This window comes from Calidris pugnax, unplaced genomic scaffold (assembly GCF_001431845.1).
Source record: "Calidris pugnax isolate Ruff unplaced genomic scaffold, ASM143184v1 scaffold127, whole genome shotgun sequence".
Lineage (NCBI taxonomy): Eukaryota > Metazoa > Chordata > Aves > Charadriiformes > Scolopacidae > Calidris > Calidris pugnax.
The window spans coordinates 2,834,562-2,852,940 of record NW_015090883.1 but is presented as its reverse complement, the minus strand read 5'-3'; the positions used below and the strand labels follow the sequence as shown (position 1 = coordinate 2,852,940).

The window sequence follows — 18,379 nt, the reverse complement described above, 5'->3', positions numbered from 1 at the left end:
TATTTTAAGAATTCTGGGTTTAGTCCATGTAGAGATGTAGCTCAATTAAAACTCCTTTGGAAGGGCTATGGCTCTTAGGAAGGCCTAACACAAGCTGATAGTTAAATAAAACCAAACCAATTTCTTGGGGCTTAACATTTCTAAAAAAAATAAAATATTTTTTACTAACACTCCAAACAAAATATAAGCTTAATCTTAATGCCTCAATGTTTTTTTGTTCAACTTTATTAAATTACACTCAAAGAAACATATAAAGAGGACAGGTAACTGAGTAACACTCATACAAACGGAGATAGCATAATCAAATTTTTCTGTGATTTATTGTGAACTCACAAGGCCCTAATTGCATGCTTTATGTTAATTTCTTTTTACAAAAATACAAACATACCTACTTGGCCAGTTGCCACTATGTTGGTAAACTTGGGGTGCTGATTTACAGTGAGGCACAAAATATCATCGTTGTGTTCCTGGTAAAAAGACTGAGAACCTAAAAACAAAACAAAAGAAACCCCAAACCTCCAGCTTTAATTAAAACATTTATACACACATAGACATGCTTCAAGTTTGACAATTTTAGTTTTGTGTATTATGGTGATGTTGCAGTTTGGAGCTTAAAACTAAGAAACAGAAACTCCTAATTTTTTACTTTTATTTTAACACATAGGACTCAAACTCTGAACTATTCCCTCAAGTTTCTACATCAAGTTGCTTAAATATCACAGAATCAAAAGGCATTGTGTTACTCTTTAAAAGGTCTAAGTTACCTAAACTAAATTGGTTATTGGGAATGAATGTATGTGACACGGAGGATTGAAAAGTAAACCAAATAAAAAATAATTAACTTAGTCTTAGAAAAAACATTAAACAACAATAATGATCCCATTGTTCAGTTGTTTTAGTTTCTGTGATCATTTTAACAAGCAAATTTCAGGAAGCTAATATCAAAATAATAAAATCTTCATAACAATAACAACAACAATAATAATTTTTCCACACGCTCTTTTAAGATTTAAAGCATCCAAGTTACTTCATAAACTGTAACCCCATGTGTGTGAAGAAACATTTTTCCTCGAGTGGGTTCTCTCCTACCTGTTGCCACGTTATACAAGATGCCAACGGACGCAGTATGATATATGACATCAGCACCATCATTCAAATAGTGCACGTTGTTTCTACAGTCCTTGCCTCGGTACCCAAACACAAGTTCCAAAATCAGGTCCTAAAAAAAGATATTTACGTCCATTAAATACTCAAAACCTTAAAGCAATGAACTTTACAATCCTATCCAGGATTTTATTTTTCAAATACGTCCTTCTGCAGTAAATGGAAAGGAGTTTAATGATGTCTCAAACCAGCAGAAATTGAGATCCTGCCCTCCCTGTCAGCTGACATTTGCTGCTCATTCTTTTCGTAGACGGTCATTTCATCCTATTATCTGTTTGGTGGATGCTGTAGAATATTTGTATGTATACACACACACATATATACAGAGATGCTCATAACACATGCTCATAACTGCTAAAAATGATGAATTTTAAACTTTTAAAATAATTTTTTTAAAAAATTGCAGTAAAAGATGTTTAGTTTAGTTAGTATCTAGTGATAATACACCATAAGAATTATGTTATTTAAGCAGGACATAATGCTCTCAATGCACTGCATTTAAAAGGTTTTATTGTTACTAACAATTAAGTTGTGCTCTGTTTTGTTTGCAAGAAAAATTAATATTGGGATTTTTTTGATTTACAAAAAAATTCTCTCCCACCTTTTTTGCTCTCTATTTACTCACTATTCAATATTTCCATCTTTGATATATTTAAAGTGAATCAATCATGTACTGTGTCCACAGATGTGTTAATTTCTTGAAAAAAAAAAATCCTAAGAGGAGAGGAAGAGGACATCAATGTTTTTCTTACCTCTATAGGTCTCTTTTTTTTCCCAACATTATTTGTCTGGAGTTTCTCCGGCTGTGGCAATGCCCTACTAACTGGTGGTCTGAAATAAAGAACTGTGAATAAGAGAAGGCTGTCCGTCACCCATTCCATACTAACACAGCACCTTCCAACTGCTACTGCATACGGAAAACTTACAGCCCTGTCCTCCTTAACTGACACTTGTATTCATCTTTAAAAGAAATACCTCTGCCAAAGGGGAAAAAAAAATAAAGTCACCTTTGTTTACCATGCTAGGTTTTCCAACAATTCTTCAACAATCCATGAGGTTAATGCAAAAGCTGTTTCACAATGAATGACCACTGATATAATATTCTTAAGGTACTTCCATCTTCTTTCTAGCAATTTTTATTGGATAAACTTTAAAGGCTTACCTGATCAATCTAAACACCTGAGATAATCATTCCTGTTCCCACATGCCTTCAGTAGGCCCTAACTCTTCTTATTTTTGTAATAGTTCATAAAGAACTAACTGCAAGAGCAACTTCCCATTCATTCTTACATCAACAGAGCCAGGTTATTGATCAATGCTTAGTTGGAAGTAAACCATCACCATGCAAATGCATTAATATCAGCATAACTTACTGTTCCACTGTTCTGAATAGCCCAGAATTAATTAGGAAACCTCAACTAGGTACATTTGATAAATATCTGTAACATCTCTTCCAGATTATGTTTAATTGTTCATATACAAAGGAACATACAAACAAGTAAGTTTCACTTATGAAAATTATGCCATTATTTCTAGGAATTTGCAGGAGCATTGGTTAGTGATTCTATACGTACAGCACATGTGGCCAGAAAAACAAATCTGTAACTTTGACCCTTTAGAGGAACAATTATTTCAAAAATAAATTCTACATATAGATTCAGTGAAATCCAGGCAATTTAATCCAGTAGGCAGTGTGACAAACTAATATCACATATAAAGCAACAGGTCAGCTCTCTTTCACGTTCCCTTTTTAGTATGAAGTACTTTTCATTCCATCTCTCCTCTTGAATGATGACTTTGATGAAAAATAATCAGTGTCTTTTCTAAGAGCAACAGACTACAGTTTGTTGGTACACTCTATCTTTTGAACTACATTCAAAGTATTTTTTCAGTTATTCAAATAAAATACCATTTTCTGAGCTTTATTCCTCCATTCTCCCTGCCTAATTTTAGTGCGATTTATAGACTGATGTCATATCAATCAAAAGATTTTTACATATTATAAAGCAAATTATACTGCAACTATAAAGTGGGTTCTGAGATACTTCAGTTACTTCCTCTACGCTTAGAAGCCTGTAAAGTAGCCATGGAAAAAAAAATTACAGAAGAAAAACAGATAATGAAAATTTCCTGTCTGGTGAAGGAGTCTGCCAGATGCCTGGATCACCCAAACAAGATCAAGTTTATTAAAACTTGCTATTGTGTTAGACAGGGCCAGAGGGAGGTACTTGAAATATTTAATTCAGCATCATCAATTTAGATTTTATGACATGTAAAAATTTTACAACAGAAAATCCAAATCCAGATCTAAAAAGAAATATTGCTACTTTACACTGGACAGTTAAGACAATGAGTCTTTTCCCAGGAAGGGAATATGGGCTATAGTAAACAAATTCTTATCAAAGTACGAAGTAATAATTTAAAATTAAAAAGAAGGTTTGAGACATGAAGGAAAATAACTAAGGCTCATATTTCGTATTCATTCATAAATAAGTGCAAATGAAAACAGAGAACACTAATTGAAATATGGAGAAAGATTTTTATAACTTCACAAAGAATGTCAACGAAGTCTGACACTTGGTTTTTGCTACCCCAAAATTCTTACTCTTGAAAAAGAGATTTCTAATAAACTGGCAGTAAAGGCAAAAACTGGGAACATCTACCATATATAGCAATGCAGGTCAGAAAAGGAGTCCAATGTGGACACGCACTAAAGGTCTTCTTGCTCTCAGCTCTTCAGTTACAAGTTATTCAGGTATTCCTCAAGACAGAAAAGGAAAGCATTTGAATTTCTTTTTCAGTTACAGCCTGGGCTTAGCTCACAGCCATTAGTGTTCTGTCCTTTGGTCTGGGAAGGTGGAATTCTCCTCACTTTGGGAAAAAAGAAGGAAAAGCAAACCAAGGATGGTCTGTGCGGCCCACATCAGTACACTATGTTGGCCAGTATGGGAAGCCAGGAATACATCTGATTTCTGTCAGCAATCTCAACATCCAATTTCATGACCATTCTTAAATCACTACTGTCTCTCAACCAGCTCTTTCTGGGTCTTATACCTGATGCAAAATTCCTAGTCTCCACAGCTATTTTCCAGGTCCTTTCTTCTGTTCTGTCCTATCACCACTGACTCCTAGAATCCTCTTATCTAGTCTGTCATATTACAAAAACAGTATCATTAAGTATGATTAAAAATCTCACTTTTTAATCTTAAAAAATAAAGATACTACATTTGTATTTAGAAGTTTCTAAATTATCAACAGAAAAAACTCCCAATAGGTCACAATGTTGATAATAGTTAATACATATGGAGAGAGGTCATCTAAAGTTTTGCAGAGGAAAAAAAATCTTTGGCCATATTTGTTCCCCAACCCCACAGTAGATGAGCAATTTCAATTACAAACACACTGATCAAGAAGTAGCAGGTATCTCCCAGTGCCACAGAAGCCTTCTTTTCACTCTGTGCCACTCAAATCAAATCCAATCAAGTAAAACTACTGCAATACATGAGCAAAAGCTGAAAGGCACAGATCCTGTGTGGGGAATGGGCTTTCTGAAAGCACCTCAGTGATACAGAGAATAAAAACCTGCCCTTATTCATTCAAATAAATGAAGAGACAGCGAGAAACTAATACAGTCCAGGTCCAATTAAAATTTGCTGGGCTGGCGTGGGGATATCAGACAGCTTCCCCAAACACCTGAGCCAAATTTACCCTAAGAATCCTTCTTCTCTCATAAAGAACAACTGCTTTTTCCAATCGCTTTTTTTGAAATGGTCACAATGACTTCCCAAAATATTAATAAATAAGTTATTACCATATCATGGTATTAATTATTAATACCATACAAAAGAATAAAGTGAATGTCCATTGGTCAATAGAACTTGACAATTTATACTTAGCTATGTTATCTCACAAGCCACCTGAACAATTTATACAGGTACTCGTCTATGAAAGATTAACTCTATATTGATTCAGAGCAGTGGAACTGGAATGCAAATTGCAAGCATGTAAGTGTTTTTTTCCCCAATTAAGTTTCAGGATGACAACTTGTGCACTTAAAAGCAGGAATGTTGAAGGACACCAGAACACATATTCCAAGTGGGTTTTTTTTAAAGGTGCAAAAGCTGAAGATATTTTTCATCTGCTATTTCATGCGCAGGGCAGTGACTAATGGCACATAAAACACACAGAGGCCACACACCTCCATGTGTAACTGGCTGCATGCTCAAAAACTGTGTGCAAAAGATGGGAAGGAGAGCTTGAGTAACATTTTGGGGTGGATGTGCATATGGATGGGGTGAGATTGAACATATGGAAGGAAAATTCCAGCCATCTATCATAGGGGAAATAAATACTTTAAACTGACATGTTATTTTTCACATGAAAATAGAATCAGAATATATATTTCAATATTTCTTGTTATGAGATAATAAAAATGGAATACAAGCAGTTTGAAGTAGTTTGTGAAACAAAGAATCCCTTTTTCATGGTCTGATGCTGCTACCCATGTGGTCTTGTATGACACTGTTGTATTTCACTCCCTACTTTTATTATTGGTACCGAGTTTCTAAAGCTATCAACAGAAATGGTCTTCTGTGGTTTATATAAACTGCCATCAATTCTTTGGGTGCCATGGTAATTTATGGCAATGCCAATTACAACACTTATTTCTGGTTTAAAAATCCAAATGTTACTTCAGGTGTGATTTCATAGAGCAAATTACAGTTGTGGGTACAAAAGAAAAAGTCCCTTCCTGTGAGAGTCACCCCAGGTGCTTCTCATATTTTGGGGAGCTTGCAGAGAATTTAACAATTGATTTTTTTGAACTTAACTTTGAGGCTTCAATGTGAAGTGACTCTCACTGCCCTCCCCAAAAGGTCCTGGCAAGCATGAAGTAAAGAATTAATTTTAAAAGTAAGGAGGAGGTCTTTCAATTTACTCTTGGTAAGATTTTCAGTATCACTTGTGAAACTTTGGAGATCTGATTTCCATTAGAAGACAATAAAACCTGGTAGTTTTTAAATACTGCTTCTTGACAATGATTAGTCATAATTATTTTCAGATGTCCTATGAGTATTATGTGCCATTTTGTATGCACTAATATAGACACAGGTAATCTAATACTTAAATAATTTAGCGATGCATACACCCTGACATGTCAGATGAGACTGTCCCATCAAACATAAAACAACCCATTTTGGAGGTGGACAGCTTTCTACTAGGGACTGGAGAGAGTGCTAATCTCTGTATTTTAATAAATAGTATTGAAAAATACTATTAGTAAAACATAGGGAAGTTTAATGGTCCATGTAGTTACTTTTATATTGGTAGGTAAATAAATGCCTGGCTTATTGTATGGAACAGCACTACAATGAATATATATGTAAATTTAAAATTTGTAATACAGCAATATTCTGAAGAGTGATAGGTGCCTGGTATAGCACCCAACATGACAGATGGCTTTTTAAGGAAAATGAGAGGTGACAATAAAATATGGACTAGATAGCAAAATAAAAGCATTACCTGGAACCTCTTTTCAGCAGCAGGTAGGAAAGAGAAAAGGATTACTTATACAAGTTTGGCTGAAAACTTGTGTGTCAGTGAATTATTCCTAGAAATAATATTGACTTTCTGGTTTGTTTACTTCTTTTTATAACAAGGGGATTATTCAAAGCTTCATAGGTTATGTAAATCTATTCTTTGTACAGACAACTTCTATTCACTTAAATGGGAGCTTTGAACATGTGTTGGCATCAGAATGTAATTCTTAGGAATTATTCCTACTGTAAACAGAAAGAAAGCAGAAGCAGACCCAAAACCCTCTGAAGTATATCAAGTGTTTAAAGAGCTGGCAAACACAACACCTGAATTACCCAAAGAAAGGTTGTGCAGGTTTAACTTACTTAAAATGAGCTGATGGGTAGAACAGTGAACTCGCTATTAAAGACAGATATTGAAGTTCACTCATAAAAATACATTCAGTTATACTAAAATACAATTATCTCAGCTAGTCAAACATGTGGGGTACTGAGCGCGGCTGATATATACTGGGTTTTAATCATTATTTAATTCAGTATATATTTACAGAAGATATTTCAGCATCTGTTTCACAAATCTGTTGAACTGGATGGGTTTTCTCAGTCATGTCTGACGCCTACTCCTATACTTTGACCAGCAAAAAATCATTACTAACCATCAGAATATATGGTTATATGGAATATAGAGATTATTTCCTAATATTTGTACTACGTATTGGCATTTTTCATTAGTCTGATTAGCAGGTACACTTCCTTTGTTTTGATTTGCTTTTCTTTTAAGAACTACCAAGCAATTCCACCACAGCAAGAAGGACACTAGTTACCAGTCTTTTTCACTTAATAGTTATGCAAAGATAATTTTTCTCTCATCTGCTAGGGAAAACTTCCCATAGTTATGCAAAGATAATTTTTCTCTCATCCGTTAGGGAAAACTTCCCTTAAGAAGGGAAAACAAGAAAATTAAGAAAACAGTGTTAGCAACTCCCAAATGGAATTTTTTTCCCCCTCAATGAAAATAATCTGTTTTACTGAATCTCTTATAATTACTTCCAACTTTATTCTACATTGCAAGACTGGTGCACTATTTCTTCATGCGGGAAACAGCTAAAACTTTTCTCCCAGTAAAATTCCAAACGTATCTTGAACAGGTTTTACAGTCAATAACATGCATATTTACATATATGGAGATATGATTGGATGCCCAATTGGTCCAAGGCATATTTCATAAAAGGTTTTTGTGCTGTCTTCATCACTGAAATATGCCAGAAATTTGGAACTGTATTCAACTTATCTAGAAATATGCCTGTGGTTCAGGTATCCTTTTCTTGAGGTCTATGATAAATGCATATTGTTCACACAACTTCTTAGGTTCTCTTGATAAAGTCAGTCTACACAGATCATAACCCCAGTACAAGTTTTCCCACCGTCATCACTGGGCCATGTAATTGTACCTCCAGGCATTTCTTTCCTGGTCACATCTGATTATTTTAGTTGAAATAGTTTTCTTTCCTTGCATTCAAAACTGGAGATTACATGGTAATCTTGACACTTTGGTAATTGGCTTTTTGATTTCCTCAAAGATATGAGCTTTAGCTCAGCTTTGGGAGGAAAAAATAATTACATCAATCTGGAAAGGCAGACCATTCTTTTCCATAATGTTGTTCTAGGGTACCACTAGTGTTCTGAAACACAGTAATACAAGTAACTAATGAGAATTAAATTCTTGCTTGTGAAGAATGAAATCTCCAGATATTTCAGGGTTATCAGTCTCAAGGTTAATGCCCTGTACTAATGTACATTCCCACATGCAGAAACTGATTCACAGAAAGGTCACCTAAAAAAAGCCCTTTCTTTCTAAAACTGTTTAAAAAAAAGATAACATGAAGTTTATACTTTCCTCTAATCTAACTTATTCTGCAAACAGGGTGAACAGAGAGAGGGAAGCCGCTAATAGAAAGTCCCTTGCTATAATTTTTCATTTTGATTCCTGCCTTCTCCCCATTCCCAAATCACACAAGTTGACAGAGCAAAAGGAAAGGATAAAGTTAAATTTTTACAAAAAGAACTTTGGAATTTGTGCTATTTACATTCATATCACAAGTCACTAGACTGGCAAGCAGAAAAATCTAATTGTGTTCTGTTCATTTATCCAAAATACACGTAAGATGTGTGTATAAAATCTCCGAATTTCTGTTTCAGGGGAAATTACAAGGTGATAATTGTGCGGTTCACATAAAGAAAGCCTCATTTCATTAGCTTCCTCCCTCTTTCAGCCCCTTGGAAGTATAATTTTGGTTTATTTGCTGTCTGTATAAGGTAAAAAAATTCTTCACTTCTGGATCAGTAAAGGACTAGTTTGTAATTAGTTTGTTGGCTCCCTTCCCATTAGGAACACACAAGGATCTAAAATAAGTTATCAGCATATCAACTTTTACAGCACTCACATATCTTATTTTCAAAAAACACCTGTGTCTCTCTTATTTTCTTTCAAATACTGAATTGCTTAGATAAGATTGTTACAAAAAAAAGTCCCAGAAAAAGTGGGGAAAACCACATTTGTCCTGATGGAAAAAATAAAGGCATCACTGCCTAGGAGTATGAGCAACTCACATCTCAAGTTCATGTGTTAGCCATAAAAATGATTAAGACAGAGAAATATCCACTGCTTTTACTCAAACTGTGCTTTTGTGAAGGGAAAAACAATGAGTTTTTTTCAACTTCTGCTATTGCAAGGAAAAAAGGTAATTTAAGAGCAGAACCAGAAACTGAGAACAGGACACTACCTCTGTTGGAGAGCAAAAATAATTTTGTTCAGATTCATGTTCTGGGAATTGCACTCACATTTTGAATTAAGGGTCACTGGAAGAATATTATTATCCTGCACCAAAAGCAGAAGCCCATGTTCCATACTTCACAGAGAAGTTACCCACCCATCAAATTGCAGTGTTTTGCAACCTCTTTTACTTAGGGTCTTTCTGAGCCTTGGGATTCTCTCATTGCTTTCTGCAGAGCTTTAGCAGAAAGGAGCAAGGCTGTTTTGACAAGTCAAGCTGCAGACATGTCAACAACGCTTCTCCCGGCCCTGAAGCTTTATCAGCTCCACCACAGTGGGGCAGATGTGGCCATACTGCTCATACAGCCACCTCAGGCACCTCTGCAACGTGCTCCCTGCAATTTTTATTCCACGCTGGACCTCTACACCAACGCTGTGATATAGTCTCACTGAAGTCCTCAAGAAGTTAGGCCAGCTCTCTGACTACAGCGACTTAAATCCAGCTGTTCTTTAGCCACCCCAAAGTATTGAGGAAAACAGGATGAGATCTGATAACCTCCCAAATACTGTACGTGGCACCCCCAACGCTGTGATATAGTCTCACTGAAGTCCTCAAGAAGTTAGGCCAGCTCTCTGACTACAGCGACTTAAATCCAGCTGTTCTTTAGCCACCCCAAAGTATTGAGGAAAACAGGATGAGATCTGATAACCTCCCAAATACTGTACGTGGCACCCACTCGTTTCTACTCAGAGCTGGGCTTATTCATTGTCCCTAATCCCCTTTCTACCCATTAACAAGGTGCTATTTAATAGCAAAAAGTTAGTCTTCACTTCTGTTTCAAAGAATAATCACTTTCCCAAGAAGCTTAAGTTATTAAAATGCATTCGATCCCGGACTTTGTGTAAATGAACTTACCTCACTACCCCCTGCCTTCACAGGAAGCCAAAGGGAAATAAAAATAAAATAAAAATTAATATTCTTTTAAGTTGTATATATAAAATATAATTACATTTTGCTAATAATCATATTTTCAGATTGCTTTTTTGGCTAGAATTGTAATTTAGCAATTACCTTTCATCTAAGGTTGGCTCCTTTTGTTGCAGATGAGGCTTAATTCCAAACATTGGTCTAATGTTTGTTGATAAGGCTTTGATGGTGTAATTAATTTCATTTTCCCTTGTCACATCACTATCATAACCTAAAAAATAAGAGTGTACAGTCTCAAAACAAAATAAGATATTAGAAAAAAATTAAATCATAATTTGTGCAGGCTTCAACAATGTACTGGACTATAAGAACAATTATACCATGTATTATAATAAATAGGACAGGAAGAAAGTATCTGGGAATCATGAACACTCTTAATAAAAGATATTCTAAGAAAAAAGTTCTCTCCAGTATTTTTGTGGAAAAAAGATTAACAAAGATTCAAGGGACATTCAAAGCTACCCCATTTCTGCTTGGTTGGCCTTAACTCAGGGTGACGAACAAAGGACCTGCTGCTAAGTTCAGAGAATCACAGCATACCAGGCTGGAAGGGACCTCAAGGATCATCTGGTCCAACCTTTCTTGGCAAAAGCACTGTCTAGACAAGCTGGCCCAGCACCCTGACCAGCTGAATCTTAAAAATGTCCAATGACAGGGAATCTATTACTTCCCTGGGGACATTATTCCAAAGGCTGATTGTTCTCACTGTGAAAAATTTTCCTCTTGTGTCCAATTGGCATCTCCCCTGGAGTAACTTGTACCCATTACCCCTCGTATTTTCTATGCTACTTAAGCTTAAAACAACCATATATAAAACTTGATTTTTTTTCTAAATCAGCAGTTTTCCATTAATAAAGTCTTCTTGAGATAGCATAATCTAGCTAGTTTTATAAATTCTTACTGACCTCCATCTTCTTCAGAATCCAGATCAGACTCCTCACTGTCACACTGCCTGCTATCCCGATGTCCTTCCATCTCGTAAGTCCACAGCATTAAAGAGGTGTCTGCTCCTCCAACAGTGACCAACAAACTGTCATCATAGGTCCAACGGACATTTGTTACATGGGTACTGTGAGCAACATACCTCTTAAATTTTCCAAACTTTCCCTAAAAAGGGAGAAGAAAAGGCACAAATCAGATTTAATCAGTCGGCCAGAGAAAACTGAAATGAGTTGCCAGTGCACAACGTGTTCTTAAATTCTTTACAGTTTATATTTCAGCTGGTTTGCATTTGTATTTATCACATGATTTGCCAAGTTCCTCTCCTCCAGCAACTTCACGAAATGTTAACCATATTTCTATACCAAGCATGCAAGAATATCTTTATAAACAGATTCCAGCAATAAACGCTGGATCATCTTTCCTAAGAGAGAAAATAGTCTGACAGATTAAGAATAAAATGCACATAGAATATCTGGAATCAACACTTGTGCATTGTTACCATCCCTAACACGGCAAAATATTAAAAATTGAAGACATATTTACTGATAAATAACAGGGAACTAAAAAGGTTCTAGAAGAGCACTAAAAATATAATGTGCTTCTGGAATGGCTTGTCTATGATGCATGTTTAAATAATATTAAAGCTCTTCATCTTACAGAAAAATGACCGAGGTTGCACAGAATGAAGGTCTATAAAATCATGAGTGAAATGAAACTGAGGAAGAAATATTCATTGTCTTCCAAAACAAGAGCTTAAGGGGCTAAAAATGACACTGATAAAACCCACACTGAGGTTATTAATGCCAAGATATTATTAGACAGTGCCTGCTCCATTCCTGTTTTTTTTTTTTTTTTTCCCATGTATTTGCCACTGTCAGTGACAGAACACCAGAGGTGGCTCTTTAGCCTAAGCTGGAATGGTCATTCTACAAGCTGAAAGTTTAATGCATTGCAAATTACGGTGGAATATTAAAAGCTTTCTTTGATCATAAGGACAAAAGCACTATTTTGTTCTGAGTGATGAATTTTTACCATTTTGAAAAGGCAGCTTTATTCATCTTTTCTATGAACAGCTGAAGATTACTTACTTTAGCAGGGTAGCGAAACAGTTTCACAAATCCAAAATCATCTCCTGTGGCTAATACTTTACTGTCGCTAGTGAGGCATGAAGCAGTAACATCTGTGACTTCACCAATTATTGGCCAGATTCCTTCACAGCAAGAGCCCAAAACACTTGTCCATGATGCCCAGCCAATCTTTTCTACCTATAAAAACAACCTGTTTGAGACAGAGCACGCTTTTTCCCAGGCAGTTTTCTTCCATATCTGATTTCAAGAAAAAGTCCTTGCACTGGATGATACATCACATCTAAAAGATTAACCACCTACTTTCTGACTATTCAGGATTTTATTTGAGATAATTTTAGCTCTATTAACTTCCAATTCCAACGTCTCTAGAAGTATTTTAAAAATTCTGACGTTACATCCCCATCCAGGTTAGAGAAAAAAAATGACATTTTTCAACACTGCCCTTCAATTTTATAATCAGTATTATTTGAAAATTATCCATTATCACTCTCTGCCCTATGACTATGCTCTATGTCTGAGAAAACAAATCAATATTATAGCTACAATATACTTCACTTGCCTATGCATATTATGTATACTATATTGCGTTGTTATATAAAGATAGGCATGAGGTCTTCCACAGCAAGTTTAGGGCAAAGTAATCTGCAATCACTTTCTAAAGGTGTTTAGGTATGAAAAGAGGCGTACAGAAGTCCAGTGAGATTTTCATGACTTAGTCAAATGTCCATTTCTTAACAGAAGAGACAAATGTGATATCCCCTACGTATTTTATCATTGTGATTACATTATCTAATTGAACAGGCTGCAAAAAAAAGGATAAAGAATAGCAAGTGCCTGAACAGAAGCCTTTTCAACAGACGAGTTAAAATCATAGTTTTATACATCATTCCCTCTTACGCAGAATAAGCAGTTGTATCATAAATCTGCTTTGCCATCAATTTAAGAAGGCAGTCTATGTCCTTACCTCTAAACTAGGAATTGTCTGTTTCTTCCCACGAGGAGCTTCAAAAAACAACTGCTCTTTAGCACCAGTGTTGACTTGCAAGAGCTTCCCTACAAAACATGTTGTATATTAACATTAAATAGAAGATTCCATTAAAAATAGTTATTTTTCAATTTTTGTTGAATTCTGAAGATCTGAGTCCTTTGACCCCTTAAATTCACAGTCCCTACTCCTCTCTTTGAAAACTGTAATAATGCATTACTTTTCTCTCCTGTTTATGGTTGTCCCATCAGATGGTAGACAAAATGTACTGGGTCTAACTCAGAGCTTGTTTGTGACAACTGGCTGACCAGTATGTGCCTGCACTTGGGACTGAGAAGCACATACACTGCCTGGCCAGTGGCTGCTCCCCAGTGATTGACTTCTGCTTGCCTTTATCCTACTTCTCTTCTGAGGGAAATTCTCATTACTGTTTCTGTTCTCTTCCTGTTTTCAAAATTCTCAGACAAAGCTAACTTGTAACACTCTTTCCAATTAAACTGGACTGTTTCAAAAGTGATTATGTAGAGGAACAAAAGCAGGAACTAATAGACTGCACAACTGCACTGCTTTGTTTTTTTTATGAAACAGGACTAAAGTTAGTGTTTAAATTAATCACGGATTAAGACCCAGGAAGACATGAAATCCAGGCTTTCTGCTATTTTTGACAACACAGATACACATTCCTGAGCTACAGATGCAACTCCATTACGCAGTACACTGTTTAAGAAGTATACATCAAACAATAAACACAGAAGATGTTAAAAAAACCAACCAAACAAATCTATAGAGAAAATTTATTTTACTTCAAATTGCAAAATTCTAAAAATAGAAATAGTAGTAAAAATCATGGGTTTGTATTTATTCAGATGCTACAAGCATATTCATAAACCAAAGAAACAAATCTGTCAGTGATACCATAAATTCATACTGGGGATGTACTACATTTAGTTTATAATGCGGTCAATCTCCCAGTGGATATTCAGAATGATTCCTGCTTACCTCTTATGTCCCAGTCCATGTGCGTGATGTAACTGGAGGCTCCCTTGCAGATTCCTACCCGTTTGCTGCTCATTACATTGTAAATATCTACAAAGTTGTCACAGGATGCCACAGCTAAGTACTTTCCAGCTCCTAAAACACAACAGTAGAAACACAAGACATTTTCAAAATGCTGTGGTGCTCCGTGTATTAAACACAAGTACATTATGGAATTCAGCCATGCAACTCAGATTTCTTTGAAATGAGCTTGCTAATTTATACATAGTCCCCAACAGACCAATGTTCATATCACAATCAAAATCAGTATGGAATATACAACCACGACATCATTACATCTTCAAACAATAAAAACTACCTCATGAAATTGTAAACTTTTACTGCACTCAGAGAGCACTAAGGCTTAGGTAACCAGAAAGTAATGTTACATGAGAATGGGTATCAGTAATTTGCATCCAATTTCTCCTACAGAAGAATATTTTCACTGAAATAGTATTATTAGTTTAGGTCATACACATATATTAGTTTAGGACATACACATGAGTTTAGGTCATACTCCTAAATAAGAGCTGTGCTGTTTAAAAACAGCTAGCCTCACTGGGAGTGCTTAGCACTGTAGGGAGAAAAAGAAAACGAAAAAAAAAAAGACACCGGAACTTTCCAACACATCAGTTTCAAGCACTCTCATTAGCTAACAGTAACCTCAGAGGAGTCAAGCTCATGCAGCTCCTAACGCTGAACCCTTGGGATTTAGGGAGGTTGCTGGATGCTCATGATTTAAAATTGTTGCATTTCAGGAGGTTACTATGAGCAAACCTATTCCAATAATCTCAACCTTAAACAAGACTTCAGACTCAGTATTTTTCAAAATGTTAGTATGAGTCTTACTGACTTACTCATTACATGTAAAAGAGCGCTACAGATCTCTACTTCTTTTATCTTTTAAAGGTTATAAAGCCTGCTTGAACAACCTGCTTGATATAAAAATCTTCATTTGAAATCACTTACCAGGAGAAAATCGGATCTCAGAAATAACATCTTTCCTGTGCTGGAAAGAGACCAGATCCTCCAGGGTATCTGCATTAACTATCAAAAAGCTTCCATCGTTGAGACCAACAGCTAATGCTTTTCCATCAGGAGAAAAGCAGCAACATCTACCTCCTATGAGGAACACAGAAACAGCATTCAGGTACGGTTACAGTGCATAATCCCTCTTTTAGATTTATTCTTCCAGTAATAAAGGAAAGCTATTCTTATAGGATATAGTCCAATGAAATTTTTTAAACACTGCCAAGATAATTTCCAAGCTGTGAGAGCACACAGAAGCTACTAACAAATCCCAGAATCTTAGATTACATTTATTTGCATACTAATTGACATATGCTCTACACTAGTAACATAGATTAATCACTATTGTTTATATATTTTGAATATTGCTCTTCTGGTACCGTTGTTACCATTTGTTCTGGTAAGGAGACCACAGCAGGAACAGACCTTCTGGACTCACAGAATCCAGTCATTTGCTACCACTGTCACTATGTCATATAATCCTTTTGATAAACACATCAAGTTTCATTTGAAAAAACAGTTCAATTTCAATCAAGATTCATCTATGGTCAGTTTATATAGATTTGTTTCCATGCCAGAAATTTTTCATTAGCATAAATATGTTTGCCTCCTATTTGTTCCTCCGATTAACTTGTAGACAGTAATCCTTCATTTAGCTGACTCCACCACAAAGCTTCTCATTCGTTATCCTTTAGCTCCTCCTTCTCCATACTCAACTGTCACTTTAATTTCATTCAGCTGAACACAGATGAGAAGTGTATACCAAAAATACTCTGATTAGCCTCTTGTAAACTACGTGCATACTTCATTATGTCCTGGGAAAAATACCTCACAGGTAACCGTCATCCTGCCATCAGCTAGAACATCCTGAGCCTTCTGCTCCACAGTTACTCCTCAGCTACACAGATATTTTTCTTACAGTCACTGAGTCTTGCCTTTTTTAATTACCAACTATTATCTCATTTCCATTACTGCAATCTGCAGAAGTATCCAGCTCTTTCTGTACAGTACACAGGTACTGTTTAAGATTGCCAAAGCATCTCAAAATGTGTCTCATCAGCAAATTAAGTTATCGCAGCCCTTATTCTTCTGCCAAAACTACTGTTAAAACTATTAAGAAATATCGGCTTTAAGACTTGAGCAGACCACTAACTTGAAACTTTCTTGGTTAATCCCTGCTTGTGCCAGCTCATGACTCTTCTTACATTTACTTTATCGATCCAAATCATCTTCAACTAAGCTTCCTGTAAAGTTTGGATCAGAATGCTTTACTGAATGCTAAACAGATAAAGCCTATTGTATTCCTTGTCTAGCAAAGCATATAGACATGATTAAAAGCTTGTTAAGGCCAGTCTGGTCTAATCCTAAAAAAATTCTCTTTATACAATGTCACTTACAACAGATTTTCCATCTGTCAAGACAGAACTTAGTTATACAGTAGACAATGAGTAAGAAATTTATGACTGTTCTCTTTCCTTGACATTCCAGATTCTTCTAATGGTCAGAAGGAAGAATTCAACATTACTCCTAAGATTTCTTCCAAAAATTTCTAGATTCAAAGTCCACTATTGTTCAAAAAAAGCCTGCAATACTAATGTGGCAGAATTATGTAATTGGCTCAACCCTTATTGTCATTTCACTGACTTCAATATGTTACAACTGCAAATAATCTTAAGAACAGTATTACATAGAAATATTTCTTACAGATTCATTAGCTTAAGGGCTACATAAATCGTTAGCATAGCATCAATAAAATAATTTGAGCAAAGAAACAAATTTATTCAGTCTTGCTTTTGAAAGATTCATAATGCTAGTAAACATCAACTGAATTCAGTTAAATATTTTTTCATACTAAGCATCTTACCCTTCTTCAATTTGCGAACTGCTAACATACAATGGCTAGGAGATAAATCCCATATTCTTAAGGTTTTGTCATCACTTACAGTGGCACAAATAGGTAAATGAGGATGAGTAGCTAGACCCCAAACTTCCCCCTCCATGTGACCCTGAAAAAACACAACGAATCAGATTACCTTGTATTTTAAACTGAAATATGAAAAAATACATGTAAAGAAGTTTAAAAATAAAGAGAGATAACATGCATATTATTAGAGGACAAAGAAATATCTCAACAGGAAAAAACCTCACCCTGCTACATACAAGTAGAAGTGCAAATTACAGTAATTATCACTAGAAAAAACTTTTCCCTAAGAAATAATCCTCACACGTATCTATGTCAACGACATAAACACTGGGATCAAGTTTGCTGAAGACATAAAAACTTGCCCAGCAAGTTTGCCATCGACTGCTCCACTCAGCTCAGTGTCAACACGCCTGAGGGATGGGATACCATCCAGAGGGACCTGGACAAGGTTGAGAAATGGGCTCATGTGAACCTCATGAGGTTCAACAAAGCCAAGTGCAAGGTTCTGCATATGGGTTGGGGCAACCCCCGGTATCAGTAACAGGCTGGGGGATGAAGGCATTGAGAGCAGGCCTGATGAGAAGGACTTGGGGGTACTGGTGGATGAAAAGCTGGGCATGAGCCGACCTTGTGCACTAGTAGCCCAGAAATCCAACTGTATCCTAAGCTACATCAAAAGAAGCGTAGCCAGCAGGTCGAGGGAGGTGATTCTGTCCCTCTACTCTGCACTCGTGAGACCCCACCTGGAGTACTGTGTCCAGCTCTGGAGCCCTCAGCACAGGAAAGACATGGACCTGTTGGAGTGGAGCCACCGGAGGGCCACAACAATGATCAGAGGGCTGGAGCACCTCTCCTGTGAGGACAGGCTGAGAGAGCTGGGGTTGCTCAGCCTGGAGAAGGCTCTGTGTACACCTTAT

At 36.1% G+C, this 18,379-nt stretch overlaps 1 protein-coding gene across 1 annotated transcript in view; it reads right to left on the bottom strand.

Moving 5' to 3' along the window:
* The window catches only part of EML5 (echinoderm microtubule associated protein like 5), a 96,565-nt gene that overhangs the window by 20,838 nt on the left and 57,348 nt on the right, over nucleotides 1-18,379 (bottom strand). Inside the window, exons 17-28 of the mRNA XM_014947010.1 lie at nucleotides 17,403-17,544; nucleotides 15,479-15,631; nucleotides 14,474-14,605; nucleotides 13,454-13,542; nucleotides 12,490-12,666; nucleotides 11,365-11,566; nucleotides 10,544-10,670; nucleotides 10,388-10,402; nucleotides 6,685-6,693; nucleotides 1,917-1,995; nucleotides 1,090-1,219; nucleotides 389-487 (exon numbers count right to left, since the gene is read on the bottom strand). Of these exons, the coding sequence (XP_014802496.1) occupies nucleotides 389-487; nucleotides 1,090-1,219; nucleotides 1,917-1,995; nucleotides 6,685-6,693; nucleotides 10,388-10,402; nucleotides 10,544-10,670; nucleotides 11,365-11,566; nucleotides 12,490-12,666; nucleotides 13,454-13,542; nucleotides 14,474-14,605; nucleotides 15,479-15,631; nucleotides 17,403-17,544 (1,354 nt within the window). The remainder of the gene's footprint in view (nucleotides 1-388; nucleotides 488-1,089; nucleotides 1,220-1,916; nucleotides 1,996-6,684; nucleotides 6,694-10,387; nucleotides 10,403-10,543; nucleotides 10,671-11,364; nucleotides 11,567-12,489; nucleotides 12,667-13,453; nucleotides 13,543-14,473; nucleotides 14,606-15,478; nucleotides 15,632-17,402; nucleotides 17,545-18,379) is intronic.